Source organism: Atractosteus spatula, chromosome 25, assembly GCF_055471065.1.
Source record: "Atractosteus spatula isolate fAtrSpa1 chromosome 25, fAtrSpa1.hap1, whole genome shotgun sequence".
Lineage (NCBI taxonomy): Eukaryota > Metazoa > Chordata > Actinopteri > Semionotiformes > Lepisosteidae > Atractosteus > Atractosteus spatula.
In genome coordinates this window covers 5,129,810-5,142,510 of record NC_142730.1, presented here as the reverse complement: position 1 = coordinate 5,142,510, position 12,701 = coordinate 5,129,810, and the positions used below count along the sequence as shown (strand labels likewise).

The 12,701-nt window shown below is 56.7% G+C and overlaps 1 protein-coding gene across 2 annotated transcripts in view; it reads right to left on the bottom strand.

Moving 5' to 3' along the window:
- Window positions 1-418: 418 nt before the first annotated feature.
- The window catches only part of celf3a (cugbp, Elav-like family member 3a), a 31,690-nt gene continuing 19,407 nt past the window's right edge, over window positions 419-12,701 (bottom strand). For both annotated transcript variants that reach the window (XM_088905442.1, XM_088905443.1), the window contains exons 7-13: window positions 8,866-9,001; window positions 8,536-8,685; window positions 8,377-8,442; window positions 7,454-7,558; window positions 7,148-7,291; window positions 6,767-6,911; window positions 419-2,594 (exon numbers count right to left, since the gene is read on the bottom strand). In XM_088905442.1, coding sequence (XP_088761568.1) covers window positions 6,784-6,911; window positions 7,148-7,291; window positions 7,454-7,558; window positions 8,377-8,442; window positions 8,536-8,685; window positions 8,866-9,001 — 729 coding nt within the window. In that variant the 3' untranslated portion in view covers window positions 419-2,594; window positions 6,767-6,783. The remainder of the gene's footprint in view (window positions 2,595-6,766; window positions 6,912-7,147; window positions 7,292-7,453; window positions 7,559-8,376; window positions 8,443-8,535; window positions 8,686-8,865; window positions 9,002-12,701) is intronic.

Genomic DNA, 12,701 nt, shown 5'->3' with positions numbered 1-12,701 from the left:
TGTCTCACACTGCAAGGGGTGAATGATACCTCTCCCAGACCCCCCGCTTGTGGAAAGGACTGGCTCTTCTGTGCAATTCCCTGGAGTTCCCACCTGTGGTTGGTGTAATGTGACCTTTTACGGGGATGAGGGTTCGAGCAGTGCTACAGAGCAGTATGTCTGTCCATTTGTGATCCACTAATTCCTAGAGAGAGAGACAGAGCCAATCCAGGAAATCACTGAGTAGAAGGACACACACATACCACACGCACACAGGAAGACACGATTAAACCAGAGCACCTGCAGGAAAGCAATGTGATCAACACGCGACATGCGCTCAGCGGCAGAGGACAGCGCGGCAGCACTCTGGCGCCCCCTCGCGGTCCCCTGCGAGTATGACACGCTGACATCTCGCACAGCAACACGCGGGGACAGCTCGTCTTCTGCAGTTCTTTATTAGAGAGAGACTTCTTTAAATTAAAAAGGGAGAAAATTACAATAAATAACAAATAAATTAATTGATTACAAAGTCTGGAATGTACAGACCGGCAAATAGCTCATCTAAAAATCTCTAAAATCATGAAATATCAGAGGCTCGTAAAATAAATACATTTAAAAAAAAAAAAGAAAAACCCTTCTGTGATTTAACCCCTCCCGAAACGATGTGTAGATCTTTATTTTTTTTTTTAATTCTTCCCCTCCCCGTTTTCCTCATAGCTATTTTTTTTGTTATTTTTTTTTAATATTATTGTTTTTTTTTTCCCCAGGTTTTTCAAATGCTTTTCAAACGAAATTATGTACATTTCCAAGAGAGAGAGAGAGAGAGAGAGAGAGAGCGGCGCTGCTGCGGTCTTCCCCGGCGGCTGCGCTTGTCCGTCTCGAGCCGGGGACGTGAGTTCTGATTGACAGGTCAGAGGTCAGGCCGAGGTTCGCATTTCTTTCAGCGCTCGGCTCTTTAAAACTGTTTCCTTCTGGGGAGTTCCCACCCCCCCCCCCCCATTCCCTGCCTCATTCCCGGTGGAGGCCGGGGTATCAGGATTCCAGAGAATCGGCAGGCCATCAGATTGAGCAGCTGGTCAGCGGTCAGTGTGGCCGCCACGCACGCGCGCATGCGTGTGTGGGGGGGGGGGGACAGGGAACCCCCATAATCTCTGGGGTGAACTCGGGTCACGTGGTCCCATTGGGAAGAGCCCAGTGTCCCCTCCTGGGTCTGGGGGTTCCTGTACCAGCTGAGCTCCTTCACCTCAGACCTTAACGGGACCCAGAGCTGACTGAGCTGGACGTCTCTTGTAGGGGTTTGCTTTCGGACCCTGTTCGGGACTGTTAGCAGAGGGAAAGGGCTGTACTGGCACAGCCACACCAGGCACTGCGGCCCGGGGGTCTGAGTGGACACACTCCCGCGGACCAGGGCACTCTCAGGTCAACAACATGCAGTGGCGCCCCCCTGTGGTTGACTAGGGTGTCCTCGGCTCACCGCAGGCTGTGTGTGTGCTGTCAGCGAGAGCTGTGTCAGTCCTCCCTCTGGTGCCTCAGCTCTGCTGTGGGGCTGCAGTGTGGATCAGGGGAGGAGAACAGCGCCCCCTGTGTCTGTCCAGGGCTCCTGCAGGCTGTGTGTGTGCAGTCAGTGAGAGCTGCCTCCGTCCTCAGCTCTGCTGTGGGGCTGCAGTGTGGATCAGGGGAGGAGAACAGCGCCCCCTGTGTCTGTCCAGGGCTCCTGCAGGCTGTGTGTGTGCTGTCAGCGAGAGCTGTGTCAGTCCTCCCTCTGGTGCCTCAGCTCTGCTGTGGGGCTGCAGTGTGGGTGTCAGAGGAGGAGAACAGCGCCCCCTGTGTCTGCCCAGGGCTCCTGCAGTCTGTGTGTGTGCTGTCAGTGAGAGCTGCCTCGATCCTCAGCTCTGCTGTGGGGCTGCAGTGTGGAAGAGGAGCTGTTATCCTGACAGTGTGGGTGTCAGAGGAGGAGAACAGCGCCCCCTGTGTCTGTCCAGGGCTCCTGCAGTCTGTGTGTGTGCTGTCAGTGAGAGCTGCGCCAGTTCTCAGCTCTGCTGTGGGGCTGCAGTGTGGAAGAGGAGCTGTTATCCTGACAGTGCGGGTGTCAGAGGAGGAGAACAGCGCCCCCTGTGTCTGTCCAGGGCTCCTGCAGTCTGTGTGTGTGCTGTCAGTGAGAGCTGCGCCAGTTCTCAGCTCTGCTGTGGGGCTGCAGTGTGGATCAGAGGAAGAGAACAGCGCCCCCTGTGTCTGCCCAGGGCTCCTGCAGGCTGTGTGTGCTGGTTTCGGGGGGGAAAAGTGTAATCTATATCCCTCCTGCGCTGGGGCAGTGTCAGCGTGAGGGGCGCCATGCTGAGCGCAGGAGACAGAGAATTTCCAGATCCAAATTTCGGGGTCAGTGAAGAAAGAGTCATCAATTTCTTTCTTTTTAAAAAAAATGGTAAATGATCAATTCCCGTAGGTGTTTAGGAGCTCGGCTGTAACAGAGCTGTGCGTGCACTGGGCGGGGGACGTGCTCTGGGGTGTATGTCAGTGTTGACTGGGGGTGTCAGCTGTAACAATGGGGGTGTAGGGGGGGGGAGGACAGAAGGAGTGTCCTCCATTTCTTTCTGTGTCTCCCCAGAAAAAAGCACCTGCAAGAGAGGGAGAGACGGCGTGTCACTGTTCGCGCCGCGGACATGCCGACATGCCGGTCACAGCAGGCACAGACCCGGGAACGAGACTTCAGAGCCGCGGGGAGCGTCCCGCCGGGACCCCCGGCGCCCAGCGGTCCGGTCCGCTGCGGGGTCCGCAGCCGCCTGGCCGACCGGCGCCCGCCGTCGGACCTGCAGCGGGCCGGACCGCTGCGCGCCGAGAGCCCGGCCCACACTCCTGCAGACGCGTGTCCATACAATCCGAATTTTTTACTGAAACCAATGTGTTTTGTTTTGTTTTTTTTGCTTTTAGAAGCTCTGGATCCACAAGCAAGCACAAACGGCATGCAGTTTCTCGCAGGACTTGCAAAGAGTTCTGGGTAGCTCACGCGGCCGGGCCGGAGCGCAGTCCGGTGTGTCTTAAGGTCGATTCGTCCTAAAACCGATTCCCTTCCTCCTGCCTCTGCCCCTTTTTCCCTGTCTCTTCTGGGGGGTTTTTTCCCCTGTTTTTTTCCCTCCTCCTCGACCCTGGCAGTCAGGAAAGCCTACCGCGGGCGAACCGGCTCCGCTGGCCCCTGGCGCGGCGTGACGCCTGAAAGGCTGTCCTGGTGTCCGCAGCCAGAGCTACCCAGAATCCCCCGAGACAAGAGCAGCAGTCTGTTGAGCACCAGGCATCATCTGTCACCATGACAACCAGACATCATCACCGCACAGCACAGGCCAGAGAGAGGCTGGTTTTGGTCACCGGGGGGGACTGGGGTACAGGGGGGAGACAGAGGGAGAAGGGCGGAGAAGGGGAGATGGGGTACACTGTGAGGGCAGGAGAGGAACTCGGGTGTTTCAGGTTTCAGGTAGTGTTTTACAACATTAAGGGTTCTACTGAAAACATACGTTAACAAATAACCAGTAAGTAAGAGTTTCAGAGCTAATCATTCTTTAAAGGACAAACCCCACCCCCTTCATTAAGATGTGACCTTAAATGGCCCCTGGGAAACTGTCTTAGGGGGAATGGGGTATAGGGATTTGGGGGAATGGGGTATAGGGATTAGGGGCAGTGAGGTATAGGGATTAGGGAGAATGAGGTATAGGGATTAGGGGCAGTGAGGTTAGGGATTAGGGGCAGTGAGGTATAGGGATTAGGGAGAATGAGGTATAGGGATTAGGGAGAGTGAGGTTAGGGATTAGGGACAGTGAGGTATAGGGATTAGGGAGAATGAGGTATAGGGATTAGGGGCAGTGAGGTATAGGGATTAGGGAGAATGAGGTATAGGGATTAGGGAGAGTGAGGTATAGGGATTAGGGAGAGTGAGGTTAGGGATTAGGGGATGTGAGGTATAGGGATTAGGGGGTGTGAGGTATAGGGATTAGGGACAGTGAGGTATAGGGATTAGGGAGAATGAGGTATAGGGATTAGGGGCAGTGAGGTTAGGGATTAGGGGCAGTGAGGTATAGGGATTAGGGAGAATGAGGTATAGGGATTAGGGAGAGTGAGGTTAGGGATTAGGGAGAGTGAGGTTAGGGATTAGGGGGTGTGAGGTATAGGGATTAGGGGCAGTGAGGTTAGGGATTAGGGGGTGTGGGGTATAGTGAGATTAGGGGCCCTGGGATCCGGACTAGGGGATATGACACTGTGGGTGGAGATCTGGGAAAGCCCGTGGCAGAGACAGCGAGGAGCTGAGGGCCACAGCGCTGCAGGGAGGTCCTGCTCTGCCCAGGGAGGCGTCCAGGCCTGTCTGCCACTTCCTCACAACACACAGGACACAACAAGCAGGCAGTCTCACCCAGACTGGCCACCCAGCACAGCCCGGTCCTGTCCCGTTTAGCCCAGTCCAACACTTTCCAGTCCAGTCCAGCTCAGCACAACCCATTCCAGCACCTTCCAGTCCAGTCCTGCTTATCCCTGTCCGATCCAACAGAGTCCAGTTACGCACAGCCTAGTTCAGTCCAGGACAGCCATGTCCAGTCAAGCACAGTCCAGTCCAGCACAGCCCTGTCCAATCCAACCTAGTCCAGTCAGCACAGCCTAGTCCAGTTCAGCACAGTCCAGTCCAGCACAGCCTAGTTGAGTACAACTTATCCAGTACAGCCCAGTCCAGCAAAGTCCAGTCCAGTGCAGCCCAGTCCAGCTCAGCTCTGTCCACTGCAGTCCAATGAAGTCCAGTCCAGCTCAGTCTCATGCAGACCAGTCCACTTCAGATCAGTCGAGTGCAGTCATGTCCAATCCAGCCTAGTCCAGCCACAGCCAATCCAGAAGGGCCCAGTACATGCCCAAGAACAGTTCAGTATAGTCCAGTCCAGGACAGCCCATTCCAGTCCAGTCAGACTGTTAGAAAGCCATGTGAAATGGACAGACAGTCAGACAGACAGACACACAGTCAGGCAGACAGACAGACACACAAACACACAGTCAGGTAGACAGACAGACAGAGACACACAGACACACAAACACACAGTCAGACAGACAGACACAGTCACACAGACACACAGACACACAAACACACAGTCAGACAGACAGACAGACAGACACAGTCACACAGACAGACATACAGACAGACAGACACAGTCACACAGTCACACAGGCAGACAGACAGTGACACGCAGGCAGGCAGACGAGTCTAGACAGCCCTGGGTCACCCGAGCGAGGGGAGAGGTCTCCTGTCCCGGGCCGGCTGCTGGCCTGTGGGGGTGGGGGGGCTGCTCCCATGATGCCCAGCAGCGCGAGGTCACACATCACAGGGGCGCAACATTCGGGACAAGGTGCCAGCAGTCTCACACACAGCATCCTCATCGTCACACTGAGCGCTGCCCCACGAAGCCAGCGCCCCCAGACCGCCGTCCGCGCCCCAGGACAGAGACGCCCAGGGGCCGGAGCTGAGCGAGCCTGCTCCGTCCTGGCCTCGTCTCTGTGTCCAGGACGCATTCTTGCGGGATCTGGGGCTGCTCAGTTTCACAGGGCTGGGCTCCACAGTGAGAACAGCAACAACAAGAAGAGGAAGAAGAGGAGTTGCCACAAGTCAGAATTACCAAATTAAACGAAAAAACAAAGTGACCGCTAACAAAAGGAGGTGCCGTACGACGGAGAAGGAAACAGAAGAGCTTGTGCTGATAAACCAACCAAGAGATGGATCAAGGCACATTAATATCCACAGTGACAGCTGGCCCGTATTCACGCTCACAGCCATAGAAAGTGAAGGACGAGCAGAGGAAAATGCACCAACACATCCAGCACTCCACGGCAACGCGTCATGCAGCCCGCATGACTGGTCGCTCGGGGCAACGGCCAATCCACACGCCGACCCAGGCAGCGCCACGGCAACCACACAAGCCAACTTACACCTGAGGGGGGGAAGGGGGGCGGGTCTACGGCTCCCGTGACAGCTAATGGCTGGCTAGGGTAACGTCATAGCGACGCTGTCATCTCGATTTATGATTGGACCCTGTCTGGGCTGGGCGTGGTTTAACAGTGAGAAAAAAGGGAAAAAGGGGTTTTTGTAGTTTTTCTTCTCGTACTTCTATCATACGGCTTCAATACACATGATGACATGGGGTGATTTGTTTGAAAGATCAGTCATGCCTGTGGGACACGTAAAATTCTATTGGCTAAGGAGGCACGTCAATCTTTCACAAAGGCCCCACCTCCCACTTTGCCACACCCCCGTCTTCTATTGGTGACCAATCGCCTTGCCTGTTAGCACTGAGTGACACGCTCCTTGCCTTTTGGTCCCTCCTCCTTTTGAGAGTCACATTTATCCCCAGATCACCCCATGTCACTATAGTCAGAAATGCACACATTCTCCCTCACTCCACCTCCACCCTCCTCTTTCCATCCATAGTCTGTTCATTTCCCTTCGGGATCAATAAAGTCTTATCTAATCTAATCTAATACTGTCCCCTCCCTCTACACTGGTCTTTCTCTCTGTGCATCTCTCTCTCAGTACTGACCTCTGTCCACCCCCCTTTCACTACTGACCTCCTCTCCCCTCTGTGCATCTCAGTACTGACCTGTGTCCACTCTGTCTCTCAGTACTGACATCCTCTCCTCTGTCCATCTGTCTTTCACTACTACTCTCTGTCCATCTCTCTCTCAGTACTGACCTCTGTCCTCAGTACTGACCTCTGTCCATCTCTCTCTCAGTACTGACCTCTGTCCATCTCTGTCTCTCAGTACTGACCTCTGTCCACCTCTCTCTCAGTATGGACGGTTGGCATCTTTCGGTCTCTTCAGCTGGACCTTCAGTCTCTTCATTCCGATCTGGAACCCATTCATGGCCTGGATCGCCGTCTGGGCACTGGCAGGATTGTCAAAGCTGACAAAGCCTGGAGAGAGGGAGAGGGGGAGAGAGAGAGAAGGAGGGAGACAGAGAGAGTGAGAGGGAGAGAGAGGACAGAGAGGGAGAGAGAGACAGGGATGGAGGGATGGAGACAAAGCAAGTGATCAAAAAAGCCTCTAAAACAACATTCTTGAGACTCTCTCCTCTTCCTCCTCTCCCATTCTCCTACTCGTCCTCCTCTCCCTCTTCCTCCTCTGCCTCTCTCCCACTCTCCCTCCTCACCGAAGCACTTGCTCTGGTTGGTCGCTCTGTCCACGAACACCTTGGCTGAGATAACGTTCCCAAAGGGCAGGAACATCTGGAGCATCTCGGAGTCGGTGAACTCCTGGGGCAGGTGGTAGATAAAGATATTGCAGCCCTCCGGCCCTGAGAGAGGGGGGGCAGGAGACACGGGGGTTACTACAGACGCTGACCGCCAGGGGGGAGACGAGAGCAGCTCCTCACCAAGACACGCTTCCTGGTTTCCTGAGCTGGACTGGTGATTGGCTGCTGCCCTCAGTGCTGAGAACGAATAAGAAGTGAGCTCACCTTCTCTTTGTTGCTGCTGCTGGGGCTGCTGGTGTTGCTGGGCAACGATTGCGTGTTGCTGTGGAAACGGCTGGCCGACCAAGCCGTATGCTGCTGGGTAGGCCGCTAGCAAAATGAAGGAACCGTTAAGAAGCGGAAGAGAGCTTTTCACAGCAGCGCAAAGGGCAGGCAGACACGGCACGCAGAGAGACAGACTGTCACCTAGACAGTCACACAGGTGGGCAGACAGGCAGACAGGGCACGGTGAGGGGATTCAGACAGACAGGCAGAGACACAGACTGTCACCTAGACAGTCAGACAGGTGGGCAGACAGGCAGGTGAGCAAACAGGTGGACAGACAGGGAGGTGAGCAAACAGGTAGACACACAGGCAGACAGACAGGCAGGTGAGCAGACAGGTGGACAGACAGGCAGGTGAGCAAACAGGTAGACACACACGCAGACAGACAGGTGGAAACACAGGCAGACAGACAGGTAGACAGGTGAACAGACAGGTAGACACACAGGCAGACAGACAGGTGGACACACAGGCAGACAGACAGGTAGACAGGTGAACAGACAGGTAGACACACAGGCAGACAGACAGGTGGACACACAGGCAGACAGGCAGGTGAGCAGACAGGTGGACACACAGGCAGACAGACAGGTGGGCAGACAGGCGGACACACAGGCAGACAGACAGGTGGACACACAGGCAGACAGATGGGCAGACAGGTGGGCACTCAGACAGACAGGTGGGCAGACAGGTGGACACACAGGCAGACAGATGGGCAGACAGGTGGACACTCAGACAGATAGACAGGTGGGCAGACAGGTGGACACACAGGCAGACAGATGGGCAGACAGGTGGACACTCAGACAGACAGACAGGTGGGCAGACAGGTGGACACACAGGCAGACAGGCGGGCAGGGCCCTCTCCTCACCTGTGTAATGCTGCATGCCAGCGTAGGCCTGCTGCAGAGGGTCCACTGCGGCTGCCGGGCTCTGAGCTGCACAGACAGGAGGGGCAGCAGAGCGTTATCATTCTGGCGCACCGGGGGACTGGCCTGCGAGCGTGTGGGGGGCTGTGGGCGGGCACTGACCTTGATAGGCGTGAACCCCATTGGTGTAGATGGCCTCGGACGCCGCCTGGCCATTGGCCTGCGCCGGCACTGGGCTGTAGCCGTTCACCCCGATTGGTGCAGGCAGGGCCGGCACGGGCGTGGCAGCGATGGTGGGGGGCGTGCTCGTCCCTGCACGGGGGCCAATCAGAGAGCAGGAGAGAGAGTGAGTGGCGGCTGGGAGCAGCACCTCGCAGACCAATGGGAATCGCTCTCTTGGAGAGAGAGGGGAGGGAGGGAGAGTCGGAGAGAGATTCAGAGAGAGAAGCAGGAGAGGCGGGGGCAGGGAGAGGGGCCGGGGGCGGTACACACCTGAGGTGGGGGTGATGGGCGTGGCGATCAGCCCGTTGGCGTTGAGCGCTGCCATCTGCTGCATCTGCACTGCGGCCACCGTGGCCATGGGGCTGAGGTACGCCGTCTGCGCCACCAGCGCCTGCTGCTGGACCAGCTGGGAATCACACACGCGCACACACAACGGATCAGCATAGTGCAGCTCGATCCAGGGGCACAGGGCGGGCCGGCTGCCCCCGGCTCCACTGTGACACTATGAGTCAGGGTGTCAGTGAGGGTGTGAGCGGTCAGTCAGGGTGTCAGTGAGGGAGTGAGTGGTCAGTGTGGGTGTCGGTGTGGGTGTGAATCAGGGTGTCAGTGAGGGTGTGAGCAGTCAGTCAGGGTGTCAGTGAGGGAGTGAGTGGTCAGTGTGGGTGTCGGTGTGGGTGTGAATCAGGGTGTCAGTGAGGGAGTGAGTGGTCAGTGTGGGTGTCGGTGTGGGTGTGAATCAGGGTGTCAGTGAGGGTGTGAGTTGTCAGTCAGGGTGTCAGTGAGGGAGTGAGTGGTCAGTGAGGGAGTGAGTGGTCAGTGTGGGTGTCGGTGTGGGTGTGAATCAGGGTGTCAGTGAGGGAGTGAGTGGTCAGTGTGGGTGTCGGTGTGGGTGTGAATCAGGGTGTCAGTGAGGGAGTGAGTGGTCAGTGTGGGTGTCGGTGTGGGTGTGAATCAGGGTGTCAGTGAGGGAGTGAGTGGTCAGTCAGGGTGTCAGTGAGTGAGTGGTCAGTGAGGGAGTGAGTGGTCAGTGTGGGTGTCGGTGTGGGTGTGAATCAGGGTGTCAGTGAGGGAGTGAGTGGTCAGTGTGGGTGTCGGTGTGGGTGTGAATCAGGGTGTCAGTGAGGGAGTGAGCAGTCAGTCAGGGTGTCAGTGAGGGTGTGAGCAGTCAGTCAGGGTGTCAGTGAGGGAGTGAGTGGTCAGTGTGGGTGTCGGTGTGGGTGTGAATCAGGGTGTCAGTGAGTGAGTGAGTGAGTGGTCAGTGAGGGAGTGAGTGGTCAGTGTGGGTGTCGGTGTGGGTGTGAATCAGGGTGTCAGTGAGGGAGTGGGTGGTCAGTGTGGGTGTCGGTGTGGGTGTGAATCAGGGTGTCAGTGAGTGAGTGAGTGGTCAGTGAGGGAGTGAGTGGTCAGTCAGGGTGTCAGTGAGTGAGTGAGTGGTCAGTGAGGGAGTGAGTGGTCAGTCAGGGTGTCAGTGAGTGAGTGGTCAGTGAGGGAGTGAGTGGTCAGTGTGGGTGTCGGTGTGGGTGTGAATCAGGGTGTCAGTGAGTGAGTGGTCAGTGAGGGAGTGAGTGGTCAGTGTGGGTGTCGGTGTGGGTGTGAATCAGGGTGTCAGTGAGGGAGTGAGTGGTCAGTGAGGGAGTGAGTGGTCAGTCAGGGTGTCAGTGAGTGAGTGAGTGGTCAGTGAGGGAGTGAGTGGTCAGTCAGGGTGTCAGTGAGTGAGTGGTCAGTGAGGGAGTGAGTGGTCAGTGTGGGTGTCGGTGTGGGTGTGAATCAGGGTGTCAGTGAGGGAGTGAGTGGTCAGTGTGGGTGTCGGTGTGGGTGTGAATCAGGGTGTCAGTGAGGGTGTGAGCAGTCAGTGAGGGTGTGAGCAGTCAGTCAGGGTGTCAGTGAGGGAGTGAGCAGTCAGTCAGGGTGTCAGTGAGGGAGTGAGTGGTCAGTCAGGGTGTCGGTGTGGGTGTGAATCAGGGTGTCAGTGAGGGAGTGAGTGGTCAGTGTGGGTGTCGGTGTGGGTGTGAATCAGGGTGTCAGTGAGGGAGTGGGTGGTCAGTCAGGGTGTCGGTGTGGGTGTGAATCAGGGTGTCAGTGAGGGTGTGAGCAGTCAGTCAGGGTGTCAGTGAGGGAGTGGGTGGTCAGTGTGGGTGTCGGTGTGGGTGTGAATCAGGGTGTCAGTGAGGGAGTGAGTGGTCAGTGTGGGTGTCGGTGTGGGTGTGAATCAGGGTGTCAGTGAGGGAGTGAGTGGTCAGTCAGGGTGTCAGTGAGTGAGTGGTCAGTGAGGGAGTGAGTGGTCAGTGTGGGTGTCGGTGTGGGTGTGAATCAGGGTGTCAGTGAGGGAGTGAGTGGTCAGTGAGGGAGTGGGTGGTCAGTGTGGGTGTCGGTGTGGGTGTGAATCAGGGTGTCAGTGAGGGAGTGAGTGGTCAGTGTGGGTGTCGGTGTGGGTGTGAATCAGGGTGTCAGTGAGTGAGTGAGTGGTCAGTGAGGGAGTGAGTGGTCAGTGTGGGTGTCGGTGTGGGTGTGAATCAGGGTGTCAGTGAGGGAGTGGGTGGTCAGTGTGGGTGTGAATCAGGGTGTCAGTGAGGGTGTGAGCAGTCAGTCAGGGTGTCAGTGAGGGAGTGGGTGGTCAGTGTGGGTGTCGGTGTGGGTGTGAATCAGGGTGTCAGTGAGGGAGTGAGTGGTCAGTCAGGGTGTCAGTGAGTGAGTGGTCAGTGAGGGAGTGAGTGGTCAGTGTGGGTGTCGGTGTGGGTGTGAATCAGGGTGTCAGTGAGGGAGTGGGTGGTCAGTGTGGGTGTCGGTGTGGGTGTGAATCAGGGTGTCAGTGAGGGTGTGAGCAGTCAGTCAGGGTGTCAGTGAGGGAGTGGGTGGTCAGTGTGGGTGTCGGTGTGGGTGTGAATCAGGGTGTCAGTGAGGGAGTGGGTGGTCAGTGTGGGTGTCGGTGTGGGTGTGAATCAGGGTGTCAGTGAGGGAGTGAGTGGTCAGTGAGGGAGTGGGTGGTCAGTGTGGGTGTTGGTGTGGGTGTGAATCAGGGTGTCAGTGAGGGAGTGAGTGGTCAGTGTGGGTGTCGGTGTGGGTGTGAATCAGGGTGTCAGTGAGGGAGTGAGTGGTCAGTGTGGGTGTCGGTGTGGGTGTGAATCAGGGTGTCAGTGAGGGAGTGAGTGGTCAGTGTGGGTGTCGGTGTGGGTGTGAATCAGGGTGTCAGTGAGGGAGTGAGTGGTCAGTGTGGGTGTCGGTGTGGGTGTGAATCAGGGTGTCAGTGAGGGAGTGAGTGGTCAGTGTGGGTGTCGGTGTGGGTGTGAATCAGGGTGTCAGTGAGTGAGTGAGTGGTCAGTGAGGGAGTGAGTGGTCAGTGTGGGTGTCGGTGTGGGTGTGAATCAGGGTGTCAGTGAGGGAGTGAGTGGTCAGTCAGGGTGTCAGTGAGTGAGTGGTCAGTGAGGGAGTGAGTGGTTAGTGTGGGTGTCGGTGTGGGTGTGAATCAGGGTGTCAGTGAGGGAGTGAGTGGTCAGTGAGGGTGTGGGTGGTCAGTGTGGGTGTCGGTGTGGGTGTGAATCAGGGTGTCAGTGAGGGAGTGAGTGGTCAGTGTGGGTGTCGGTGTGGGTGTGAATCAGGGTGTCAGTGAGGGAGTGAGTGGTCAGTGTGGGTGTCGGTGTGGGTGTGAATCAGGGTGTCAGTGAGGGAGTGAGTGGTCAGTCAGGGTGTCAGTGAGTGAGTGGTCAGTGAAGGAGTGAGTGGTCAGTGTGGGTGTCGGTGTGGGTGTGAATCAGGGTGTCAGTGAGGGAGTGAGTGGTCAGTGTGGGTGTCGGTGTGGGTGTGAATCAGGGTGTCAGTGAGGGAGTGAGCAGTCAGTCAGGGTGTCAGTGAGGGTGTGAGCAGTCAGTCAGGGTGTCAGTGAGGGAGTGAGTGGTCAGTGTGGGTGTCGGTGTGGGTGTGAATCAGGGTGTCAGTGAGTGAGTGAGTGAGTGGTCAGTGAGGGAGTGAGTGGTCAGTGTGGGTGTCGGTGTGGGTGTGAATCAGGGTGTCAGTGAGGGTGTGAGCAGTCAGTCAGGGTGTCAGTGAGGGAGTGAGTGGTCAGTGTGGGTGTCGGTGTGGGTGTGAATCAGGGTGTCAGTGAGGGTGTG